The sequence below is a fragment of the Tachysurus fulvidraco genome, chromosome 9 (genome assembly GCF_022655615.1).
Source record: "Tachysurus fulvidraco isolate hzauxx_2018 chromosome 9, HZAU_PFXX_2.0, whole genome shotgun sequence".
NCBI lineage: Eukaryota > Metazoa > Chordata > Actinopteri > Siluriformes > Bagridae > Tachysurus > Tachysurus fulvidraco.
Genome location: NC_062526.1, coordinates 45,860 through 67,500, shown reverse-complemented (window position 1 = coordinate 67,500; position 21,641 = coordinate 45,860). Strand labels below are relative to the sequence as shown.

The 21,641-nt window shown below is 43.1% G+C and overlaps 2 protein-coding genes across 5 annotated transcripts in view; one reads left to right on the top strand and one right to left on the bottom strand.

Moving 5' to 3' along the window:
* The window catches only part of LOC113648160 (protein HIRA), a 21,504-nt gene extending 14,268 nt beyond the window's left edge, over nt 1–7,236 (bottom strand). The window contains exons 1-9 of one of the 3 annotated variants that reach the window (XM_047818774.1): nt 6,879–7,236; nt 6,351–6,413; nt 6,101–6,211; nt 5,928–6,018; nt 3,467–3,561; nt 2,965–3,060; nt 2,680–2,840; nt 2,278–2,445; nt 1,875–1,988 (exon numbers count right to left, since the gene is read on the bottom strand). In XM_047818774.1, coding sequence (XP_047674730.1) covers nt 1,875–1,988; nt 2,278–2,445; nt 2,680–2,840; nt 2,965–3,060; nt 3,467–3,561; nt 5,928–6,018; nt 6,101–6,211; nt 6,351–6,413; nt 6,879–6,915 — 936 coding nt within the window. In that variant the 5' untranslated portion in view covers nt 6,916–7,236. The remainder of the gene's footprint in view (nt 1–1,874; nt 1,989–2,277; nt 2,446–2,679; nt 2,841–2,964; nt 3,061–3,466; nt 3,562–5,927; nt 6,019–6,100; nt 6,212–6,350; nt 6,414–6,878) is intronic. The other 2 variants (XM_047818772.1, XM_047818773.1) reach the window with 2 other exon arrangements.
* A 4,762-nt stretch (nt 7,237–11,998) lies between these two features.
* On the top strand, nt 11,999–20,756 carry slc2a11b (solute carrier family 2 member 11b). 2 transcript variants are annotated; one of them, XM_047819000.1, is made up of 13 exons: nt 11,999–12,157; nt 12,274–12,360; nt 12,705–12,803; nt 13,442–13,602; nt 14,137–14,261; nt 14,432–14,561; nt 14,940–15,088; nt 17,375–17,562; nt 17,687–17,797; nt 18,488–18,589; nt 18,943–19,018; nt 19,222–19,349; nt 20,216–20,756. In XM_047819000.1, exons 2-13 carry the CDS (start codon nt 12,307–12,309, stop codon nt 20,408–20,410), a joined length of 1,518 nt encoding a protein of 505 aa, XP_047674956.1. In that variant the 5' UTR covers nt 11,999–12,157; nt 12,274–12,306; the 3' UTR covers nt 20,411–20,756. The 2 variants fall into 2 exon arrangements, with proteins under 2 accessions (XP_047674956.1, XP_047674955.1); XM_047818999.1 differs by lacking the exon at nt 20,216–20,756 and having other exon boundaries at nt 19,222–20,173.
* The last annotated feature ends 885 nt before the right edge of the window (nt 20,757–21,641 follow it).

Genomic DNA, 21,641 nt, shown 5'->3' with positions numbered 1-21,641 from the left:
CATGTAGAGAGACACACACATGTAGAGAGCCACACACATGTAGAGAGACACACACACACGTAGAGAGAGACACACACACATGTAGAGACGCACACACACACACACATGTAGAGACGCACACATGTAGAGACGCACGCACACATGTAGAGACGCACGCACACATGTAGAGACACACGCACACATGTAGACACACACACATGTAGAGACACACACACACACACATGTAGAGACACACACACACACATGTAGAGACACACACACACACATGTAGAGACACACACACACACACATGTAGAGACACACACACACACACGTAGAGAGACACACACACACACATGTAGAGAGACACACACACACATGTAGAGACACACACACACACATGTAGAGACACACACACACATGTAGAGACACACACACACACATGTAGAGACACACACACACATGTAGAGACACACACACATGTAGAGACACACACACACACATGTAGAAACACACACATGTAGAGACACACACACACACACATGTAGAGACACACACACACACATGTAGAGACACACACACACATGTAGAGACACACACACACATGTAGAGACACACACACACATGTAGAGACACACACACACATGTAGAGACACACACACACATGTAGAGACACACACACACATGTAGAGACACACACACACATGTAGAGACACACACACACACATGTAGAGACACACACACACATGTAGACACACACACACATGTAGACACACACACACATGTAGACACACACACACATGTAGACACACACACACATGTAGACACACACACACATGTAGAGACACACACACACATGTAGAGACACACACACACACATGTAGAGACACACACACACACATGTAGAGACACACACATGTAGAGACACACACATGTAGAGACACACACATGTAGAGACACACACATGTAGAGACACACACACACACATGTAGAGACACACACACACACATGTAGAGACACACACACACACATGTAGAGACACACACACACACATGTAGACACACACACACACATGTAGAGACACACACACACATGTAGAGACACACACACACACATGTAGAGACACACACACACACATGTAGACACACACACACACACGTAGACACACACACACACACATGTAGACACACACACACACATGTAGACACACACACACACACACACATGTAGACACACACACACACACACACATGTAGACACACACACACACACATGTAGACACACACACACACATGTAGACACACACACACATGTAGAGAGACACACACACATGTAGAGAGACACACACACATGTAGAGAGACACACACACATGTAGAGAGACACACACACATGTAGAGAGACACACACACATGTAGAGAGACACACACACATGTAGAGAGACACACACACATGTAGAGAGACACACACACACATGTAGAGACACACACACACATGTAGAGACACACACACACATGTAGACACACACACACACATGTAGAGAGACACACACACACATGTAGAGAGACACACACACATGTAGAGAGACACACACACACATGTAGAGAGACACACACACACATGTAGAGAGACACACACACACATGTAGAGATACACACACACATGTAGAGAGACACACACATGTAGAGAGACACACACTGCTTTTCTCCCAGGGACAAATATACAGCTTAAAGCTTCACAATATCTATCAGTGATACCTGATACAATACTCAATCATCCCAAGCCCAATACACACATGTGTAAATAGTGTGTGTGTGTGTGTGTGTGTGTGTGTGTGTGTGTGTGTGTGTGTGTGTGTTTAGGTTGGAAGGTCATGAGAGGTGGAAGGTCACTTTACCCAGACGGAGAGCGAGCGGTCTTTACTGCCCACGGCACAGCAGCAGTATGGATTAGTGGGTTTGGATGAGCTGCCGTTCCTCGGTTTCTTCTTAAAGATCTTAGGATTAAACTTCTACACACACACACACACACACACACACACACACACACACACACACACACACACACACACGTTTTAATTTAGCAGGTAAGGCTAACTGTACTGTCAAACTGTCACCAGCTGGTTGATTCTGTTCCACTCTTCTGTCTGCCTTTCTAACATGATGATATGACATAATAATATTAAAGTAAAACAAAATCGTGTCTCTACCATCATTTCTGTCACTTTATAAAAAAAACACAGCCGTAAATCAGAAGTTAAAAGTTTAATAAGTTTGATTTATTAAAATGTTGTTTCTAACCACTACAGTTACAGCTTTCCGATGTCCCACAAAGTCCATGTTGGTTTTCCAGCCGTCACGCTCGATGATCTGCGCCGTCGGCCCAGAGTTGTTCATCGCATGAGCCGAGACCAAGTACTGACCATCAGGAGACCAGCTGAGACGCAGAACATGAGTGGTTCCTCCACACTAAACACAGGACAGGTTCTTTATAAATGAGACACTTTACTAACCTCATAACTTTAAATAATCTAGTCTATTAAAGCAGAGTACTGAGCACCAAGTACCAAACACAGGGCCCCAAACACAGGGCCCCAAGCATTGAACCCAGTGTACCATCAAATCAGCTACTAAGGGAATTAACACCCCTTCCCTTGTTAGGGAACACAAATCTGAGCACAGTAAATAAAAGTGTGTGTTTACCTCATTAAAGGGTTTAGTGATGTTCGCCTCCAGCTGCCAATCGATGGTTCTCCACACCTTCAGGCTGCGATCGTCTGCCTGAGATGCCACATACTTCCCTACAGGATCCCAGGATAACCCCTTCACCAGGCCCGAGTGGGCAGAGAGAGAGGTCACCATCTCTACACACACACACACACACACACATTACACCTGTTTCCTACCACATACACTACACCCCAGCTCCACAAGCACACACACACACACACACACACCCCACCCCGGTATCCTAGTGCCTGCACTGACCCGGGAATTTACGTGCATTCCAGATGACGATGGTGTTGTCCACACTGCAGGAGGCGAGCCACACGTCATGAGGAGACCAGGCCACATCCATTACATCTGAAACATGTGCATGCATGTATACACACACACACACACACACACACACACACACACAAAGCATTCACACACATACACAAACAAGATGTGGATAATGTGTTGGACTACTGATCAGAAGGTTGTGAGTTCAAACCCCAGGTCCATCAACCTGCCACTCCTGGGCCCCTATGCAAGGCCCTTAACCCTTAATTGCTCAGGTGTATAAAATAAGATAAAAAAAAGTAAGCGATAGGTAACGGATAAGGGCGACTGCCAAATGTAGATGTATATAAGATATAACTTTAATGTCCCACAGAGGAGAATATAAAAAACATCTAAAAGAGCTGTACACACACACACACACACACACACACACACACACACACACACACACACACACACACACACACACACACACCCACCCTACCTCCTGTATGGTTCCTCAGGATGGTCACACACCTCCACTGCTCCACATTGGCAAGTTTACTACTTGAACCAAACACTGTACTTGGACCTATAAACCTGAAACACATACCACTGAAGTGTAAGAGTGTGTATTGTGTGTGTACTGTGTGTGTACTGTGTGTGTACTGTGTGTACTGTGTGTACACTGTGTGTACACTGTGTGTTGCGTGTGTACTGTGTGTTGCGTGTGTACTGTGTGTGTACTGTATGTTGCGTGTGTACTGTGTGTATTGTGTGTATTGTGTGTACTGTATGTTGCGTGTGTATTGTGTGTACTGTATGTTGCGTGTGTACTGTGTGTATTGTGTGTACTGTGTGTATTGTGTGTTGCGTGTGTACTGTATGCTGCGTGTGTACTGTGTGTATTGTGTGTACTGTGTGTACTGTGTGTATTGTGTGTACTGTGTGTATTGTGTGTTGCGTGTGTACTGTATGCTGCGTGTGTACTGTGTGTATTGTGTGTACTGTATGCTGCGTGTGTACTGTGTGTATTGTGTGTACTGTGTGTACTGTGTGTATTGTGTGTACTGTATGCTGCGTGTGTACTGTGTCTATTGTGTGTTGCGTGTGTACTGTATGCTGCGTGTGTACTGTGTGTATTGTGTGTTGCGTGTGTACTGTATGCTGCGTGTGTACTGTGTGTATTGTGTGTACTGTGTGTATTGTGTGTTGCGTGTGTACTGTATGCTGCGTGTGTACTGTGTGTATTGTGTGTACTGTATGCTGCGTGTGTACTGTGTGTATTGTGTGTTGCGTGTGTACTGTATGCTGCGTGTGTACTGTGTGTATTGTGTGTATTGTGTGTACTGTATGCTGCGTGTGTACTGTGTGTATTGTGTGTTGCGTGTGTACTGTATGTTGCGTGTGTACTGTGTGTATTGTGTGTACTGTATGTTGCGTGTGTACTGTGTGTACTGTGTGTATTGTGTGTATTGTATGCTGCGTGTGTACTGTGTGTATTGTGTGTTGCGTGTGTACTGTATGTTGCGTGTGTACTGTATGTTGCGTGTGTACTGTATGTTGCGTGTGTACTGTGTGTGCTGTGTGTTGCGTGTGTACTGTATGTTGCGTGTATACTGTGTGTATTGTGGGTACTGTGTGTGTACTGTGTTGTGTGTGTACTGTGTTGTGTGTGTACTGTGTGTACTGTGTGTTGTGTGTGTACTGTATGTTGTGTGTGTACTGTGTGTGTACTGTGTGTACTGTATGTTGTGTGTGTACTGTGTGTTGCGTGTGTACTGTGTGTTGCGTGTGTACTGTGTGTACTGTATGTACTGTATGTGTGTACTGTATGTACTGTGGTACTGCATGTTGCGTGTGTACTGTGTGTTGTGTGTGTACTGTGTGTACTGTATGTTGCGTGTGTACTGTGTGTACTGTATGTTGCGTGTGTGTTGCGCGTGTACTGTGTGTACTGTATGAACGGTGTGTGTACTGTATGTTGTGTGTGTACTGTGTGTTGTGTGTACTGTATGTACTGAGTGTACTGCATGTTGCGTGTGTACTGTGTGTACTGTATGTTGCGCGTGTACTGTGTGTACTGTATGTTGCGTGTGTGTTGCGCGTGTACTGTGTGTACTGTATGAACGGTGTGTGTACTGTATGTACTGTGTGTGTACTGTATGTTGTGTGTGTACTGTATGTTGTGTGTGTACTGTGTGTTGTGTGTGTGTTGCGCGTGTACTGTGTGTACTGTATGTTGTGTGTGTACTGTGTGTTGCGTGTGTACTGTGTGTTGTGTGTGTACTGTATGTTGTGTGTGTACTGTGTGTTGCGTGTACTGTATGTACTGAGTGTACTGCATGTTGTGTGTGTACTGTGTGTTGTGTGTGTACTGTGTGTTGTGTGTGTACTGTGTGTACTGTATGTTGCGCGTGTACTGTGTGTACTGTATGAACGGTGTGTGTACTGTATGTACTGTGTGTGTACTGTATGTGTACTGTATGTTGTGTGTGTACTGTGTGTTGTGTGTGTACTGTGTGTACTGTATGTTGCGCGTGTACTGTGTGTACTGTATGAACGGTGTGTGTACTGTATGTACTGTGTGTGTACTGTATGTGTACTGTATGTTGTGTGTGTACTGTGTGTTGTGTGTACTGTATGTACTGAGTGTACTGCATGTTGCGTGTGTACTGTGTGTTGCGTGTGTACTGTATGTTGTGTGTGTACTGTGTGTTGCGTGTGTACTGTATGTTGTGTGTGTACTGTGTGTTGCGTGTGTACTGTGTGTTGCGTGTGTACTGTATGTTGTGTGTGTACTGTGTGTTGCGTGTACTGTATGTACTGAGTGTACTGCATGTTGCGTGTGTACTGTGTGTACTGTATGAACGGTGTGTGTACTGTATGTGTACTGTATGTTGTGTGTGTACTGTGTGTTGTGTGTGTCTATACAACACATTCAGCAGTGTGTATGAGTGACTCACGCTGCTTTCTTCCACACCATGACGAGTTTGTCATCTCCTCCCGAAGCCAGATACAGACCATTATTTGACCATCGCACACAGTTTACACAAGCTGAAACACATACAAAGACATTATATTTCTGTACTAAACCCCCTTATCTATCACACACACACACACACACACACACACACACCCAAGTGGTTGTCCATCTGACACAGTAACTTGGGCACATTCTCATTTTTCTCATCCTCCTCTCGCAGAACTGGAGCCATGTTCCAGATCACCACCTTCCCAGAATCCTCTCCTGTCAATCACACACACACACACACACACACACACACACACACACACACACACACAGTAAACACACTGTACAGGCAGACAATAGTGACAGTTCATTAGATCAGAAATTAAAGTAACATAATTGAGTGTGAGAGTTTCACCTTGTCCCCCGGTGGCAAACTTCGTTCCATCTGGATGAATATCGACTGAAAATATGGGCTTTCCTAAAAAAACAAGATGATCATCATTAAAGTGAATTGGTTTTCAATGGAGGAGTGTGTGTGTATGTGTGTGTGTGTGTATGCATGTGTGTGTGTATGCATGTGTGTGTGTGTGAGAGATATAAACATTAATATAAATGACGTTACCATCGTGCGTGTGTGCGCGTGCGCGCGTGACATAAACATTAATGACGTTACCATTGTGTGTGTGTGTGAGAGAGAGATATAAACATTAATGACGTTACCATTGTGTGTGTGTGTGTGTGTGTGTGTGTGTGTGTGTGTGTGTGTGTGTGTGTGAGAGAGAGAGAGAGAGAGAGAGAGAGATAAACATTAATGACGTTACCATTGTGTGTGTGTGTGTGTGAGAGAGAGAGATATAAACATTAATGACGTTACCATTGTGTGTGTGTGTGTGTGTGTGTGTGTGTGTGTGTGAGATATAAACATTAATATTAATGACGTTACCATTGTGCGACACCCAGCTCGGTTTCAGCAGCTTCATGTCCACACACACACACACACACACACACACACACACACACACACACACACACACACACACACACACACACACACACACACACACACACACAATTCACTGCTCCCCCGGTAATAACGCGGTGTATTCACTGCTCCCCCGGTAATAACGCCTGTATTCCGCGTCACAGCCCCGCTATAAACTCTGCTGCTTCCTCCTGATTCTCACTAAATCTGCACTTTAAACAAACTCCATCCGCTTTGTGCCTAATGTTAGAAAGAAAAACCGCCGTAACAGCATCCACAGGAACACCGGAAGTAAGTCCGTCACATTCCAAACCGCCCGGAAACAGATACTGAACATTCGTTCCGCAGGCGGTTTATTCGCGCTCTGTATTTCTACCAGAATAATAAAGAAAATCATATTTATGATAACCCCTAACCCCTAACCCCTAACCCCCAGATTTATGATAACCCCTAACCCCTAACCCCTAACCCCCAGATTTATGATAACCCCTAACCCCTAACCCCTAACCCCTAACCCCCAGATTTATGATAACCCCTAACCCCTAACCCCTAACCCCTAACCCCCAGATTTATGATAACCCCTAAGCCCCAGATTTATGATAACCCCTAACCCCCAGATTTATGATAACCCCTAACCCCTAACCCCTAACCCCCAGATTTATGATAACCCCTAACCCCTAACCCCCAGATTTATGATAACCCCTAACCCCCAGATTTATGATAACCCCTAACCCCTAACCCCTAACCCCCAGATTTATGATAACCCCGAACCCCGAACCCCCAGATTTATGATAACCCCTAACCCCCAGATTTATGATAACCCCTAACCCCTAACCCTTAACCCCCAGATTTATGATAACCCCTAACCCCCAGATTTATGATAACCCCTAACCCCTAACCCCTAACCCCCAGATTTATGATAACCCCTAACCCCTAACCCCCAGATTTATGATAACCCCTAACCCCTAACCCCCAGATTTATGATAACCCCTAACCCCAAACCCCCCGATTTATGATAACCCCGAACCCATAACCCCCCGATTTATGATAACCCCTAACCCCTAACTCCTAACCCCCAGATTTATGATAACCCCTAACCCCCAGATTTATGATAACCCCTAACCCCTAAACCCCAGATTTATGATAACCCCTAACCCCCAGATTTATGATAACCCCTAACCCCTAACCCCCAGATTTATGATAACCCCTAACCCCTAACCCCCAGATTTATGATAACCCCTAACCCCTAACCCCCAGATTTATGATAACCCCTAACCCCCAGATTTATGATAACCCCTAACCCCTAAACCCCAGATTTATGATAACCCCTAACCCCCAGATTTATGATAACCCCTAACCCCTAACCCCCAGATTTATGATAACCCCTAACCCTTAACCCCCAGATTTATGATAACCCCTAAGCCCCAGATTTATGATAACCCCTAACCCCTAACCTCCAGATTTATGATAACCCCTAACCCCTAACCTCCAGATTTATGATAACCCCTAACCCCCAGATTTATGATAACCCCTAACCCCCAGATTTATGATAACCCCTAACCCCTAACCCCCAGATTTATGATAACCCCTAACCCTTAACCCCCAGATTTATGATAACCCCTAAGCCCCAGATTTATGAAAACCCCTAAGCCCCAGATTTATGATAACCCCTTACCCCCAGATTTATGATAACCCCTAAATCCCAGATTTATGATAACCCCTAACCCCTAACTCCCAGATTTATGATAACCCCTAACCCCCAGATTTATGATAACCCCTTACCCCCAGATTTATGATAACCCCAAAAACCCAGATTTATGATAACCCCTAACCCCTTACCCCCAGATTTATGATAACCCCTAAATCCCAGATTTATGATAACCCCTAACCCCTAACTCCCAGATTTATGATAACCCCTTACCCCCAGATTTATGATAACCCCTAAATCCCAGATTTATGATAACCCCTAACCCCTACCCCCAGATTTATGATAACCCCTAACCCCCAGATTTATGATAACCCCTAACCCTTAACCCCAGATTTATGATAACCCCTAACCCCCAGATTTATGATAACCCCTAACCCCCAGATTTATGATAACCCCTAAGCCCTAACCCCCAGATTTATGATAACCCCTAACCCCCAGATTTATGATAACCCCTAACCCCCAGATTTATGATAACCCCTAACCCCTAACCCCCAGATTTATGATAACCCCAAACCCCAAACCCCAAACCCCCAGATTTTTGATAACCCCTAACCCCTAACCCCCAGATTTATGATAACCCCTAACCCCCAGATTTATGATAACCCCTAACCCCTAACCCCTAACCCCCAGATTTATGATAACCCCTAACCCCTAACCCCCAGATTTATGATAACCCCTAACCCCTAACCCCTAACCCCCAGATTTATGATAACCCCTAACCCCTAACCCCCAGATTTATGATAACCCCTAACCCCTAAACCCCAGATTTATGATAACCCCTAACCCTAACCCCCAGATTTATGATAACCCCTAACCCCTAACCCCCAGATTTATGATAACTCCTAACCCCTAACCCCTAACCCCCAGATTTATGATAACCCCTAACCCCCAGATTTATGATAACCCCAAAACCCAAAACACCAGAATTATTATAACCACTAACCCCCATTTTTATGATAAATCCTAACACCTAACCCCAAGATTTATGATAACCCCTAACCCTTAACCCCCAGATTTATGATAACCCCTAAGCCCCAGATTTATGATAACCCCTAACCCCTAACCTCCAGATTTATGATAACCCCTAACCCCTAACCTCCAGATTTATGATAACCCCTAACCCCCAGATTTATGATAACCCCTAACCCCCAGATTTATGATAACCCCTAACCCCTAACCCCCAGATTTATGATAACCCCTAACCCTTAACCCCCAGATTTATGATAACCCCTAAGCCCCAGATTTATGAAAACCCCTTACCCCCAGATTTATGATAACCCCTTACCCCCAGATTTATGATAACCCCTAAATCCCAGATTTATGATAACCCCTAACCCCTAACTCCCAGATTTATGATAACCCCTAACCCCCAGATTTATGATAACCCCTAACCCCTACCCCCAGATTTATGATAACCCCTAACCCCCAGATTTATGATAACCCCTAACCCCCAGATTTATGATAACCCCTAACCCTTAACCCCAGATTTATGATAACCCCTAACCCCCAGATTTATGATAACCCCTAACCCACAGATTTATGATAACCCCTAAGCCCTAACCCCCAGATTTATGATAACCCCTAACCCCCAGATTTATGATAACCCCTAACCCCCAGATTTATGATAACCCCTAACCCCTAACCCCCAGATTTATGATAACCCCTAACCCCTAACCCTCAGATTTATGATAACCCCTAACCTCCAGATTTATGATAACCCCTAACCCCTAACCCTCAGATTTATGATAACCCCTAACCTCCAGATTTATGATAACCCCTAACCCCCAGATTTATGATAACCCCTAACCCCCAGATTTATGATAACCCCTAACCCCTAACCTCCAGATTTATGATAACCCCTAACCCATAACCCCCAGATTTATGATAACCCCTAACCCCTAACCTCCAGATTTATGATAACCCCTAACCCCCAGATTTATGATAACCCCTAACCCCCAGATTTATGATAACCCCTAACCCCTAACCCCCAGATTTATGATATCCCCTAACCCCCAGATTTATGATAACCCCTGACCCCTAACCCCCAGATTTATGATAACCCCTAACCCCTAGATTTATGATAACCCCTAACCCCCAGATTTATGATAACCCCTAACCCCCAGATTTATGATAACCCCTAACCCCTAACCCCCAGATTTATGATAACCCCTGACCCCCAGATTTATGATAACCCCTAACCCCTAACCCCCAGATTTATGATAACCCCTGACCCCCAGATTTATGATAACCCCTAACCCCTAACTCCCAGATTTATGATTATTTGAGGAAACATTTTTTTATATAAAATGTCATTTTTAAATACATCCCAGATACAGGACTTTCAGGTGTTTATGTGTGTACAATAATAAATTAAATATAAAGCCTAAAGCTCCTAAATGATTCTTATTCACACTTATTTAATAAAAACACTTATTTTATTCTGATGGTTTTATTATTTATTATTCCTGTGGCTCAGTTTCAGCTTCACCTGAAGAACTACGGCCGCGTTCACACTGCAGGTAAAAGTGGCCCAAATCCGATTTTTTTGGGGTGAAGTGACCAGGTCAGACTTCTTCAGCAGTGTGAACACTCAAGTCTTAACGCTCAATTCGGATATTTTGCTCAGATCTGATTTTTTTGTTTGGCTGTTCACTTTACCTTTTAAAATGTGGCCTATATCAGATACCAGTGTGAACTGTTTGCAGTTTCGAACTGACCCGCACGTGCAAATGAACGATAACGATGACGTCACATGCGGCACGCCGTCGCGTTAAAAAGTTCGCGAGGTTACGGAGGAAGTAATGTATCATCTGGTGCAAGCAAACATATGATGTAATGTTATAATGTGGTGTATTCAATGCAAACATTATGAGCTGGTTCACGTAACCACTTTATATAACACTCTTAACACACACACACGTTACCAGTCACGTCTGTCACGTTATCACCGGCGCAAAAAAAAAAAAAAAAAAAAAGGTTTTCGGCGAACCGAATTTTATTTATTTATTTTTTAATTGTGACGAATGTCGATGTAGATTGACGTAAAAGTCGCATCAAATCGGCCTCGGCTGTTCACACTGCGGCCACACTGGAAAAAATTAGATTTGGGTCTGATTCAGGACACATATGGAAGTGGCCCAGATCTGAGTGTTCACACTCCTGAAGAAGTCTGACCTGGTCACTTCACCCCAAAAAAATTTTGGGCCACTTTTACCTGCAGTGTGAACGCGGCCTAAATGTGAAAAAACCCAAAATAAGATTCTGCACTTTTAGTGTCTCTAAAACATCTGTAACATCTTCTGTGTTCTGCCTTCATTTTCCCTTCTTGTGCCTCTTAAACAGCACACACACACACACACACACACCTCTCTCTCACACACACACACATCTCACACACACACAGATTAGTAGCGTACACAGAAGTATTTAAACTGCTTCTCCTGCCAACCTTCACAAGCTCATCTAATTTCTGCCAAATCACAGAGACTGCATCGTGACTGAACATGATGACGCTGTAACTGGAAGAACAAAGGTGAGTGTGTTCACATCATTTAGTGTTAGAGAGTGTGTGTTCTTGCATGTCTGTGTCTTATACATTAGACATGTATACGTTTATATAAAACACACAAAGTTATCATTTCAATGTAGAGCTTTTAAACCTCAGTGAAGGAACTGTACAAGATGGCCGACGTTACAGAGCATCAGCCGTTACTGAGGAAACAACAGGAGACGAAGGTAAGAAAATAATAATAATAATAATAATAAGAAGAAGAAGTTAATGGGAATTGTGTGTAATATTTGTATTTAGTTGAGTCCAAAAGTCTGAGAGACAAAAAATTGTTATATTACTGACAGCAACCTGAGCGGAAATCAGAGAAACATTTACATGAAGAGTTTCTTTGTATTTGTTTTTATATCCTTTCTGCTTTAATGACAGTGAAATCTCTGATCGAGCTGAGTTCATATTCTCAATAACACCCTTTTATTTAGTAGTAAATACATAAGATATTATTATATATAAAATGTATTCTCATTTTGTGTGTGTGTGGTGGTGGTGGTGGTGCTGGTGGGGGTGTTAGGTTCCCAGTAAGATCCTGCTAATGGTTGTTTGGGCTGCAGGAATTGGAGGAACTTTTCAGTACGGCTACAACATCTCTATCATAAACGCTGCAACTAAGGCAAGTGTGTGTCTCAGTCACAAAGCATCAAGAACACACACACACACACACACACACACACACACACACACACACACACACACACACACACACACACATATAGGGTTGTGCTCGAAAGGACCCTTTAGAATTTAAATTATTTCTTCATAATTATGACCTGAAACATCATCAGAATTTCAGACAAGTCCTAAAAGAAGATAAAATGAACCCAAACAAACAAATGTTTATTTATTTATTGAGGAATTTGGACCAATATTAAAGAATGTGAATACTTAGCTTTCAGTATCTGGTGACCCTCATGTGGTCACATGATCAGTGCTGCACAACAGCTTGGAGGAATTTTAGCTGAACCTCATTACAGAACAGTTTCAACTCTGGGAGGTCGGTGGGTTTCATCACAGGAACTGTTTACTTCGTCTTCCACAACATTTCTGTTGCATTAAGCTCGATTGTTTAATTCTAAAGGGTTCACAAATGTTCAACTTTAAAAATGTATATATATATATATATATATATATATATATATATATATATATATATATATATATATATATACATATATATATATATATATATATATAAATATATAAATATGTGTCTGTGTATATATGTGTGTGTGTGTGTGTGTGTGTGTTCAGGAAGTGCAGCACTTTATTAACCAGACCTGGATGCAGCGTTACGACAGAAACATCTCACCAGAGCTCCTCACACTGCTCTGGTCCTCCATCGTCTCTGTGTTCACTATTGGGGGATTAGTGGGAGCTTCAGTTGGAGCTTCTCTAGCAGTGCACTTTGGAAGGTGCTAATCTCACATACACACACACACACACACACACACACACACACACACACACACACACACACACACACATACACACATACACACACACACACATACACACACACACACACATACACACACATACACATACACACACACACACATACACACACACACACACACACACATACATACACATACACACACATACACACACACACACACACACACACACACACATACACACACACACACACACACACACACACACACACACACACACACACACACACACACACATACTTCACAAATAAAACAAAAGGCAGTGGGTAAACATTGAAATAAGGCCACAAGCTGAGATGAAGGGACAGTCTGAAAAAGTAGGAAATTCATGCAAGATGAAGAGCCGAGACATTAAAACATGAAAAAAAAATCAGATGAAGGTCCAAGTGTTGAGATGAAGACCTCAGATGAAGAGCTAAAAGGAGACCTGCTCGCATGGCGTGTTTTATAAACAGGTGTAAATAAATCTCTTTCTGCTTTTTTTATCAGAAAAGGAACGTTGTTGATCAACAACTCGTTCTCTCTGTTAGCAGCAGTGCTAATGGGCTTGAGTTATCTTACTGCTGTGTTCGAGCTGCTCATCGCTGCTCGTTTCATCTCCGGGATAAACGCAGGTGACAAAATATGAACAATATAAAGTACAGCAGGACAAACACTTCAATCTGCACAGGTTTCTGATATAGATTTAACCTAACTGCAGTTTATACAGCAGGTGTGTGTGTGTGTGTGTGTGTGTGTGTGTGTGTGTGTGTGTGTGTGTGTGTGTGTGTGTGTGTGATTCCAGGTGTAGGGATCTGTGTTCAGCCGCTGTACCTGGGGGAAATTGCCCCCCGTGCTCTGCGTGGCACCATGGCGATGGGAACGTCCATCTTCATCACAGGAGGAATTGTAACAGGACAAGTGATGGGACTGACGTCAGTAATCACCATGAGCACAAAGTCACAAAGTTCTTCTGATTATTAACTGTGTGATGCTTTTATATAAGAAATTAATATGGAGAAAAAAGTTAAATATTTTGTTTATTTTTGCTCCAGCAGCCACAATTAGATGTTTGTGATGAAATCTATTGTAATTTATTAGTTTATTACAGAAACAGAGCTTCAGTTCTGACTGAATGTGATTCTCTCATTATAATCTGTGTTTTCTCTGAATTCCCATTTCTGACTTTAACAGATTCCTTCATCCAGAGTGATGTTAAGAGGAAGCACTGTATTACAGTATTGTGTGTGTGTGTGTGTGTGTGTGTGTGTGTGTGTGTGTGTGTGTGTGTGTGTGTGTGTGTGTGTGTACAGTGAAATATTAGGTGGAGAACAGTACTGGCCTCTTCTCCTTCTCTCTCCGTGTCTTCCTGCTGTTCTTCAGCTCATTTTCTTGCCACAGTTTCCTGAAAGTCCTCGATTCCTGCTGATCGACCGAGCTGATGAAGTTTCTTGCACCATTGGTACACTGACTCTGTTCTCACACTGACTCTGTATTCACACTGACTCTGTTCTCACACTGACCCTGTATTCACACTGACTCTGTACACACTGACTCTGTTTTCACACTGACTCTGTATTCACACTGACTCTGTTCTCACACTGACTCTGTATTCACACTGACTCTGTTCTCACACTGACTCTGTATTCACACTGACTCTGTACACACTGACTCTGTTTTCACACTGACTCTGTATTCACACTGACTCTGTTCTCACACTGACTCTGTTCTCACACTGACTCTGTACACACTGACTCTGTTTTCACACTGACTCTGTATTCACACTGACTCTGTTCTCACACTGACTCTGTATTCACACTGACTCTGTTCTCACACTGACTCTGTATTCACACTGACTCTGTACACACTGACTCTGTTTTCACACTGACTCTGTATTCACACTGACTCTGTTCTCACACTGACTCTGTATTCACACTGACTCTGTACACACTGACTCTGTTCTCACACTGACTCTGTATTCACACTGACTCTGTATTCACACTGACTGTACACACTGACTCTGTATTCACACTGACTCTGTACACACTGACTCTGTTCTCACACTGACTCTGTACACACTGACTCTGTACACACTGACTCCGTACACACTGACTCCGTACACACTGACTCTGTTCTCACACTGACTCTGTATTCACACTGACTCTGTTCTCACACTGACTCTGTATTCACACTGACTGTACACACTGACTCTGTACACACTGACTCTGTACACACTGACTCTGTTCTCACACTGACTCTGTACACACTGACCCCGTACACACTGACTCTGTATTCACACTGACTCTGTTCTCACACTGACTCTGTTCTCACACTGACTCTGTTCTCACACTGACTCTGTACACACTTGACTCTGTATTCACACTGACTCTGTATTCACTGACTCTGTATTCACACTGACTGTACACACTGACTCTGTACACACTGACTCTGTTCTCACACTGACTCTGTACACACTGACTCTGTATTCACACTGACTCTGTTCTCACACTGACTCTGTACACACTGACTCTGTACACACTGACTCTGTACACACTGACTCTGTACTCACACTGACTCTGTTCTCACACTGACTCTGTACACACTGACTCTGTATTCACACTGACTCTGTTCTCACACTGACTCTGTACACACTGACTCTGTACACACTGACTCTGTTCTCACACTGACTCTGTTCTCACACTGACTCTGTATTCACACTGACTCTGTATTCACACTGACTGTACACACTGACTCTGTATTCACACTGACTCTGTACACACTGACTCTGTTCTCACACTGACTCTGTACACACTGACTCTGTACACACTGACTCCGTACACACTGACTCCGTACACACTGACTCTGTTCTCACACTGACTCTGTATTCACACTGACTCTGTTCTCACACTGACTCTGTATTCACACTGACTGTACACACTGACTCTGTACACACTGACTCTGTTCTCACACTGACTCTGTACACACTGACTCTGTACACACTGACCCCGTACACACTGACTCTGTTCTCACACTGACTCTGTTCTCACACTGACTCTGTACACACTTGACTCTGTATTCACACTGACTCTGTATTCACTGACTCTGTATTCACACTGACTGTACACACTGACTCTGTACACACTGACTCTGTTCTCACTGACTCTGTTCTCACACTGACTCTGTACACACTGACTCTGTATTCACACTGACTCTGTTCTCACACTGACTCTGTACACACTGACTCTGTACACACTGACTCTGTATTCACACTGACTCTGTTCTCACACTGACTCTGTACACACTGACTCTGTATTCACACTGACTCTGTTCTCACACTGACTCCGTACACACTGACTCCATACACACTGACTCTGTATTCACACTGACTCTGTACCCACTGACTCTGTATTCACACTGACTCTGTATTCACACTGACTCTGTATTCACACTGACTCTGTCCTCACACTGACTCTGTACACACACTGACTCGGTATTCACACACTAATTGCTTGCTCTCTGAACAAATTAACTGAACATCAATTTTTTTTTCCGAATTTGAATTTTTTTTTATTCCTAGAAACTCTGTTTTGAAAAATTCACTGGGCATAAAAGACAAAACCCGTCTTATGACCTGTGGAATGTTCTGATCTATGTCATGTCAGGAGCATGTGTGTGTGTGTGTGTGTGTGTGTGTGTGTGTGTGTGTGTGTGTGTGTGTGTGTGTGTGTGTGTGTGTGTGTTCCCTCAGCTTTGAAGCAGATCCATGGTGGAGAACATTTCCAGGTTGAGATGGAGGAAATGCAGCGAGAACGAATCAGTGCTGAAGGAATCGAGCCTAAAAAACCCTGGCAGCTTTTTACTGAGTGCAGAAACCGCTGGCCTCTTTTTATCATCATCATAATCAGTACAGCACAGCAGCTCAACGGCATCAACGCTGTACAACACACACACACACACACACACACACACACACACACACACACACACACACACACACACACTGAACAAGCCTGCTGCTGGTGTGTAAACGATGTGTTATAATGTATTATCACTCTTTCAGATTTATTTCTATGCAGAATATATCTTTAGTGAAGCTGGAATTCCATCCGAAAACATTCCTTATGTCACCGTGGGAACAGGAATGTGTGAGTGTGTAACAGCGCTAACGTGTGTAAGTCACAAACACACAATGAGACAAAACTCACAATGGCATTATCATTTAGTGGGCTTGTGTCTGAGGGCACGAATGTTAATGTCCTCTTTCACTAAACACAGGTTTATTATGACTGAGTTTATCAGCAACCAGCCTGTAAAGTGAAATGTGAAAAGTTTCTTCATATTCAGTTCGTCTCCTTCTGCTGTAATGACAGTGGGAACTTGAGCCGCATGAATTCCAGCAGTTTGTGTAAAAACTTATGATGCATTTTAGATCAAATCCGTCAGAGTGTCGTCTGATCTGCACTTTAGTAGAAAAGATTAAACATGAGAGAAATCGGACTTTTTGTACGAAGCAGTTAATTTGATCAATATCACACATTTAATGTGTGTGTAATTATGTGTGTGTGATTGTGTGGGTGTATGTGTTTGTGTGTTGTCTGTGTGTGTATGTGGTGTGGGTGTGTTTGTGTGTGTATGTGTTTGTGTGTTGTCTGTGTGGTCTGTGTGTGTATGTGGTGTGGGTGTGTTTGTGTGTGTGTGTGTGTGTGTATGTGTGTGTGGTGTTTGTGTATGTGGTGTGGGTGTGTGGTGTGTGTGTGAGTGTCTGTGTGTGTGGTGTTTGTGTATGTGGTGTGGGTGTGTTTGTGTGTGTATATGGTGTGTGTGGTGCGTGTGTGCGTGTGTGTGTGTGTGTGTGTTGTAGAGTTTACTGATTGAACGATTGGGACGTCGAGCTCTGATTATTGGAGGATATTCCCTCATGTCTTTGTGGTGTGTCTGCTTTACTCTCACACTCAGCTTTCAGGTAACAAATGTATTTGTACAGAAAACAGAATAAAGTCTATTACACACAGAGCTGCTGAATGTATGGACACATTTTGTTCAGTTATATTACCATGTAATAGATCATCTTTCTTTATAACATGTCCATCTGTTGGGCTGCAGAAGTGTTTTTCTGTGAAATATAAATTCAGGCTTCCTGCTTCACCAACACCGCTCTGTAGTTCAGAACAGACTCAGCTGTTGTGTGTGAAGAATATACTGAGTTTCACAGCATCTTGCTCTTGATAAATAAATGTGTATTGACTCACACGGTGAAAAGAAATCTACAAATACATTTATATTTATTTTGTATTCTTTACTTTCCTTCTCCTGCAGAAGTCCAGCTCCTTGGTGCCGTATCTCAGCATGCTCTGTGTTTTCGCCTTCATCCTCAGCTTTGGCCTTGGACCAGGTCACACAAAGCAGGAACCAAACAACCAAATAAATAAACAACAAACAAACAAACCAAGTAGTTAATGACTAAGGATGAGTAAATAGATGAAGGGAAAAATTTAAATATTTCTCAGTGTGACTTTTAGTTATTGTTATTGTTTATCTTCTTGTGTGTGTGTTACTGTGTGTATGTTGTTGTGTGATTCATGTTTTGTCCTGTAGGTGGTGTGACAAACATTCTGATTACAGAGCTTTTCACCCAGACCACTCGTCCTGCAGCATACATGATCGCTGGCTCAGTCAACTGGCTCAGTTTCTTCTTCATTAGCTTGGTGTTCCCCTTCATAGTGGTACGTCCCACCAGTGTAACTGTGACTTACAGAGCAGTGTTCCCCTTCATAGTGGTACGTCCCACCAGTGTAACTGTGACTAATAGAGCAGTGTTCCCCTTCATAGTGGTACGTCCCACCAGTGTAACTGTGACTAATAGAGCAGTGTTCCCCTTCATAGTGGTACGTCCCACCAGTGTAACTGTGACTTACAGAGCAGTGTTCCCCTTCATAGTGGTACGTCCCACCAGTGTAACTGTGACTAATAGAGCAGTGTTCCCCTTCATAGTGGTACGTCCCACCAGTGTAACTGTGACTAATAGAGCAGTGTTCCCCTTCATAGTGGTACGTCCCACCAGTGTAACTGTGACTAATAGAGCAGTGTTCCCTTCATAGTGGTACGTCCCACCAGTGTAACTGTGACTAATAGAGCAGTGTTCCCCTTCATAGTGGTACGTCCCACCAGTGTAACTGTGACTTACAGAGCAGTGTTCCCCTTCATAGTGGTACGTCCCACCAGTGTGACTTACAGAGCAGTGTTCCCCTTCATAGTGGTACGTCCCACCAGTGTAACTGTGACATAGAGCAGTGTTCCCCTTCATAGTGGTACGTCCCACCAGTGTAACTGTGACTTACAGAGCAGTGTTCCCCTTCATAGTGGTACGTCCCACCAGTGTAACTGTGACTTACAGAGCAGTGTTCCCCTTCATAGTGGTACGTCCCACCAGTGTAACTGTGACTTACAGAGCAGTGTTCCCCTTCATAGTAGAACCTTGCTAAATGTTAGAACATTCACTTGAAAACAGTTCACACATGAATGATTTACTGGAATAAATATTTTCTCTCTTTCTTTCTCTGTTGTTCATCTCTCTCTATCTTTTGTGCAGAGTGGACTGCAACAGTTCTGTTTTCTCGTGTTTTTAGTGATTTGTTGCCTCGTGACCACATTCATCTTCCTTTTTGTGCCAGAAACTAAAAACAAGACGTTTTTGGACATCCAGTCTGAGTTACATGAAAAGAATACAAATGTGTCTCAGGTGTCTAACAAAGTAGACCTGTCTCAGGTGTCCACATCTCTGTGACATGGACATGGTTATTGTCTCTGCAGCGTCACAGCAGCTTTTAATTATTTTGTGTTTTCCTCAGTAACTCTGCTCAGATGTGTATTAATGAAGGTCTTCTCTGCTTATTTAAGTGTGATTATTGGAATGTAAAGAAGACCATTTCTACTTTACTTACTTGTTGGTGGTTGAAATGAAATTAAGGCTCCACACAGTTTGCTTGTAAATCATCACAACTTTATGGTTGGTTATATTTAGCATCTTAAAGTGGCACCTGACAGAGAAAAAGTGTCACTCAATAAATTACCTGTACACCTGTCATTACCTGTACACCTGTCATTACCTGTACACCTGTCATTACATGTACACCTGTCATTACCTGTACACCTGTCATTACCTGTACACCTGTCATTACATGTACACCTGTCATTACCTGTACACCTGTCATTACATGTACACCTGTCATTACCTGTACACATGTACACCTGTCATTACCTGTACACATGTACACCTGTCATTACATGTACACCCGTCATTACATGTACACTTGTACACCTGTCATTATATGTACACCTGTCATTACTTGTACACATGTACACCTGTCATTACCTGTACACCTGTCATTACCTGTACACATGTACACCTGTCATTACATGTACACCCGTCATTACATGTACACTTGTACACCTGTCATTACATGTACACGTGTCATTAACTGTACACATGTACACCTGTCATTACTTGTACACATGTACACCTGTCATTACATGTACACCTGTCATTACATGTACACCTGTCATTACATGTACACCTGTCATTACATGTACACCTGTCATTACACGCAGTGGTGTAGTCTATGTGATACGCAGGTATACGCCGTATACCCACTAGAAAAGGCCAAAGATTTCCGTATACCCACTTAAAAAGCGTGAGGATACGTAACAATATCGTTTTGTAACAGAACTTTCAGTCATAAATTCACCCTGCACCATGTTGCGAACACAGACTGGTTGCGATTGCGAATCACTAACGTTTTCGGACCATCGGGGCTTCCATGGCCTGTGACCTGATATGACGTCACCTATCAAGGAGGAAAATTAGTTGCTTGGCGGTGTTTTGTGGCGCAAATTTGAAATGAACTAACTAATGTAAAAGAAGATCTGAAACGAAAGCAGACCCAAACTACACTCTGTGTTTTCGGAAGCCTGCGCCTAAAGCTACAGCAGCTTCGGGTGACATTTCACCCACAGCC